At 43.8% G+C, this 6,000-nt stretch overlaps 1 protein-coding gene across 1 annotated transcript; it reads right to left on the minus strand.

Annotated features, from left to right (window-relative positions):
• Positions 1–2,423: 2,423 nt before the first annotated feature.
• Positions 2,424–4,223, minus strand: LOC135826621 (uncharacterized). Its single transcript, XM_065339224.1, has 4 exons — positions 4,197–4,223; positions 3,848–3,949; positions 3,132–3,305; positions 2,424–2,818 (listed from the first exon to the last, which is right to left on the minus strand). The coding sequence occupies exons 1-4, from the start codon at positions 4,221–4,223 to the stop codon at positions 2,429–2,431; spliced, it is 693 nt and encodes a 230-aa protein (XP_065195296.1). The 3' UTR covers positions 2,424–2,428.
• Between the last annotated feature and the right edge of the window lie 1,777 nt (positions 4,224–6,000).

Here is a 6,000-nt window from a genome sequence, read left to right on the forward strand (position 1 = left end):
CCATCAAGGCGGCACTGGTCTTAAAAGGTGGAACGTGATCCGCGGCGCAGGTAAGATGCTCGGCAGCCCCGAAAACACGTAACAAACCACTTCAGCTTCCAGCGTAATTACAAGGGAATAAAAGAAAAAAATCAATCATGACCACAGAAAATGAATGATGATGTCATAGTCCCCTAACGTTTCCTCGTAAACGGAGCGAACTTCAATTATGGACTCAGATGGAGAGCCAAGGTTTAATTTATACAAAAGAGAAAAAAGACCAAGGAACTACAAGTTACGCTATACTGTCCACTAACACCACCAGTTACTAAACAATCAGATCATGTGATAACATTGCACGACACTGATCGACGGTATTGACTGTACCGTCGATCAGTGTCGTGCAATGTTATCACATGATCTGATTGTTTAGTAACTGGTGGTGTTAGTGGACAGTTTAGCGTAACTTGTAGTTCCTTGGTCTTTCTCTTTTGTATAAACATCAAATATATATTATTATGTATTAGTCAAGTGGTGTGCTTCACTGTCCGAAGAGTGCTCAATGCCCATGTAGGGCAGAGCCTTGTACACAAGAGAGAGTTTGGAAGCTTTGTCACAACTCCGAGTTTCACGTATCTCTACGATCATCAGGCAACTGATGGATCCAAAACGGGCAGCCAGAACATAAGGGGGAGCAAGGTGGGAAATTTCGAGGGGTGTCATGGGCGACGCGTATCATAGCGCAAGAGTCAGGTCACAGGTGCAGGCGTGAAGTTGCCAAATCTTCAGACTTGGGGCTATGCAGCAGTAGTTCCTGCATGAATGATATAGAATAGAGCTGGGGACAAATGCCAAATCCACACATGCCCACACCACCACACAAACATACACCCACACTCTCTCCCTTTTCTCACATACACATACACTCACACGCGCGTCCGCACACACATTCTCTAAATCTCTCTCTGACACACACACACACATTCATTCTCTATATCTCACACATGCACACACACGCACACACATTCATATTATATGTATTATGTATTATTATTATTATTCGCACGTCCGCCTTTACGTCAACAGTAAGTCCACGTATTCGCATGTGCCAGAAGACAGGCAGAGTGAGCAGAGAGGAAAACAAAAAATAAAAGTAAAAAAATAAATGTAAGACACATAACTCATGTTCGATGATAGGTGCTCAATGCACTATCTATTCGAAAGATCAAAAAATAAAACAAGAATAACAGACAACAACGATAGGTTTGTAACTCATGGTCGATGGTAAGTGCTAAATGCACGTGATATGTACAATGCCTCTGTCCCATCCATTAGTTACTGCGTACATCCTGGCACAGCTCGCGTCACGCAAGCCTATGTAACGTTTAAAAAATGAACGCGGGTACCTTTTGTGTTGAAACCTTCATGAATTCCAGAAAGTGATTGAAAGGGTGTTGCTCTTTTATGGAATGTAAAATACAATTTGCGTGCATTGTGGAAAAGCCAGTGGCGACTCGACATATTTATACCAGATGTACCTGTCATGAAGTGAACATTGTTCGATCTTTAGCAGGGTTTTAATATTTATTGTAAAAGATGAAAGTACAAGCTAGGAATTTATAGTTTTAAGAGGAACATTCAATGCTTCGCTATCTTTGGAGTGTTTTCATACGTGCATTCGTCTTGATGAGCATTCGCCTTGGCTTGTTCTGTCGAACTTCCGAACGCGGGAGTTACATTGTTGACAGGAACCTGAGAAGGATCCAATACGTCGTATGGTAGCATCGGCAGGACTGGAACGGGCTCTGTTACCTCCCTGAAAGTGTTATATGTGTGGTCATTAGCAGCAGTTGGCTCCATCTGGTAGGAAGAGTAGAGCAACCAAATGAAAGTACCATGCAAGATTGAGGCAGTTACTTTCCAGAGGCCTATACCCTGAGACACTGAATAACATTCATTGTCTCAAATACTAGCTAAATTATACTCCAGGAGTAAGGGTGGAAACAAGATAGTACGCATGTGATGTAGCATGCTCTGCGAGGTTTGAACTCCAGCACTTGTGAATGATTCAAGGTCCATACAACGGCATTAGATCTGCCGTGATCTGGTTATGCGACCGTATAATATTTCAAAACTAGTCGTTCGTGATGCTGGAGTCCATTCGAAACCGGGCAGATAAAAGGATGGTCAGGTCATCTCCTCAACGAAGATGCTACCGAAGAACGTCAAGTAACAAGAGAGAGAGAGAGGGAGAGAGAGAGAGAGAGAGATAATCGAGACAACAAGCGCGTTTATCCACCCAAGGTGATTGTGACTTTGCGGAAGAATATGCGTCAGACGGAGGGTAGGATCGAGAGAGCAGAGAATTTATCTCCTCTTATCATTTTCATTTTGACAGCTTCTAAATGCCATAACGCAAATTCAGAATAAAGTTTTACCTTGGCAAGTATCACTTCGTTGTCGTAGATAGACTCTCCTGTATTTGCTGGAGTGGTCCGGTGCTTCCCAGCTCCGCCAACAAACTTGACGTTATCGTACTGATCCGGATTGAATCCTGGTCATATGCAGTCTTCTGGTGTGCGTTCTCGTATGCACCATCTTCAATACTTGGGCGAGGTTCACCTGCCAGGCAATACACCTGCAGGGGTATTTGGCTGTCATCTGCGCTCTCATCTTTGGTTCGAATCTTTCTTTTGTCCATTGAAGCAGCAGCGGAAGTCACTGCCGCCGTCTGATTAATAGGCCGTAGTGGATGAATGTAGGACACACTTTCATACGTAAACATCTTGTCTACTGATTCAAGGTGGCTGTGTTCAGCAGCAGCTTGAAGTCCCGTGGCCTGCGCAAGTTCAATGCATCAAAGAGAAAAATGAATTGGAGAACAGCGATAAACACCAAAATGAGATTTTCAAACATCCTGACAGAAAGGCGGAATCTTACTAAGCACAGAAACGTATCACTACAAGAATAGTATGGCATGGTTTGCTGCTGTGTTTAGTATGCGAACCCAGTCCAATCCAAATTGTCAAAAAAGCAAGCCAGACTTCTTCAGGCTTTTCCTGTTTCCATCTTTTTCTCTAACAAACGAACAGATCATTATTAACAAGTAGAAGATGAAGAATATGAGTGCGTGGAACATCAATTGCACATACCTCAGTGGATTGATTCGGAGGATCTTCACTCGTGATGCAACTGGATGTTTGAGCCTGAGTTGGCCTCATAGCAAGCGGACTAGAGCTGGCTTTAGCTGTTTCTGCTCCGATCGCTTCATAGGAGCTCTCCGTTATTGCAGTACCTGATTCTGAACGATTTAATATGGAGCAGCCCTGCAGGGAGCAACAAAATCCGGATGGATAGAGCGTTTATTACACATTTCTATAGCGGTAAATAGCGAATATCACTTGTTAGAATGCGCCCTTAGGCTCTCATGACTTAGCACTACTCATCAAGAGTGACACTTTTAAACTGTATACCGGAACTAGTATTCAAAATTAATGGTGAAACTCTCCTCCTAGTACAGTTATAAAGCGTAGAGCATGGTAGCACAGAGTCCTGTGAAGCTCAACATCTCGTATATGCACATACATGTGATTTGTGCTGAGTGTCGTATTAGTGCGAGCATGATAGTTGGACATTCCACATGCTCACGGCAGGTTTAGGACAATTACAGTGCGTCTCTGCAGGCCAAAGGAGCATGCCTGTCTCAATCCGTATTCGATTATTATCAAGAGAGAATAAATCCAATTGCTCCAGATGTCAGATGTCGCAGGCCCCTCAGTGTCCATGCACCACAGAAGAAGACCACAATCATGTATTGCAGGTATTTTAATTTCCATACACCATGAGAAAAGATCACAGCAATACTCACATGAGTGGATGCAGCATCCTCGAGACTGCCCTGGAATCCATCTTGTAGCCGATCCGGTTCGTTTACGACCGCACCATGCGCATTCTGACAATTTGATGGCCGCTGTGAAAGAATAAATATTTTGTCATAGAAGGAATCTTAACACGAGTCAACTGTGACATAGAATAAAGGGAATGTGGAAATCAACACCATGATGTTGAATCTGTGTCTCATAACGGTACAAGGACATGCAAGTGATCCTGAGAGAAAATGATGATATTGCCCCAGAACACAGTTTTATTATTCAGAACGCTTCATGACTTGGCACATGTTCAAAGAATTTGGGTACACTGCCTGTTTGTGACTTTACTCTCATGGAGTTGATGTTGCTGTTCATTTTGCTACTCTTTCTTTTTTCCCTCCCCTTATTTTTATTTATCGCCGTGGTTGGCAATCACCCACTCTCTTAACAGTGGCCAGTGTTTCCACCGAGTCTTGAGATGTTGTTATAAATACATACATAAAATAAATTTTTAAGAGGTGAGCATGTCATAGAACTTGCTCCAAATCTACGCACTCACATGAACATACACAGTACCACTTTCACGGTCCGGACGCGAAATGCGGTACTAGTGGCTGTGTATTTGTGACCTCGCAATGGGGCGGAAAATCCATGTATGGTTTTCTGGGTTTGCATTAAATTTTGTATTGCCTTTTCATCCATTGTGTTTCTTTTGCCCTGAAAAGAGGCTTGATTTCGGTTATTTTCAAAGCGACCACTAACCAGAACTCCGTGTGATCTGGATCTTTACGGGATGGACCCACTTCAAAGGGTACTCACTTTCAGTCTTTTATCACACTCAATATTACAATTATTTTATGTGCCCATCCAAAAAATTAATTCTTTCTCGTCTCGCATTTCATGAGTTCACTTAAATATGTCTATGACGTTTTCGTACCATTTGATCCACCGCAAGGTTATTCTGCAGTACCATAGGACCTGGGAACAAACGATAAGTGTCACAAACACTTAATTATGGAGATATTATATCCAGGAAGCAAGGTTAGAGATTTTCCTTCCGGATATCTCCGAAGCAAAAGTTAGCGAAGAGATGCGGAAGCAGGCCAAACCAAAATCTAACAACAGACTACCCGTGCAGTGTATATGAATGTTCAGAAAGTGAAGGCTAGTGTGGGCAGAACATTGTCGGCTGCATTTCGGGCTCTGCGCCCTGTTTGCTTCAGAGCTGCGGAAGATGGTAAGATCACCACAGCTCACCACTTCCCCCGAGACCACGGTACGATGTGGTGGGAGGAGTCGTCACGGCTTTGTTTTGTCTCCGTGCGGCCTCTTCAGGACGGCTAGTCTCTCTTTGCATCTCCACTAAACAGTCTCGTTTCTTCCTGTCTTTTCTTGCACGTAGGCATACCCATCCTTGACTAGTTTGGGTTTGCCTCGAAAAGTTAGGCCAGTAAAATCGGGATAACCTCCATGATTGAGTCACCAAGATAAAGGATTTCGCACCCAGAGCTTACAGTTTTTCACTGAATTTTGGCGAGGGGGCAGGCGGTGAAAATGTAACTTCGTCGAAATGTACTAGCCGAATGTGTTAGGCGGCGAAAAAATCAAGCTGTGAAACAGCCCAGTCGCGAAATGTCGTTCGATGAATTGACCACCTCGAAATGTCTTGCGACAAAATGTCACGCGACCAACTGACTGGGTACCATTAACAGCCGGGTCGAAACAGCCATCTGTCGCGAGATCGATCCCTTGTATCAGTTTTTGACAATTATTAATGTGGCTTAAAAAGGAAGCCATCACATTAGCCACTACCGAGACTTAATTATTACGAAGATGATGAAAATGTATATCCTCACCAGGTTTCAACATACACCAGTGCCCCCCCCCCCCCGCCGCCACCGACCACCCCCCCCCCCGCCGACCACCCCACCCCCGCTCACAAGTAAAGATTATACAATACATATGTTCATGATGCCTGAGCAAAAAATATATTAAGAACTTAGATGGTGAACCAGGGAGAAAAATATTTTGTAACATGGAAATTGTGGGCACAATTTGTTCGTTCCGTCATCATACCAGGCCAGCATTCCATGAAGCCTTGGAATGTAGGTTGTGCTCGACTGGGTGGCGCTCGCCTTCCCCTCTTTGGAAT

This window comes from Sycon ciliatum, chromosome 10, assembly GCF_964019385.1.
Source record: "Sycon ciliatum chromosome 10, ocSycCili1.1, whole genome shotgun sequence".
In the NCBI taxonomy this organism is placed as follows: domain Eukaryota; kingdom Metazoa; phylum Porifera; class Calcarea; order Leucosolenida; family Sycettidae; genus Sycon; species Sycon ciliatum.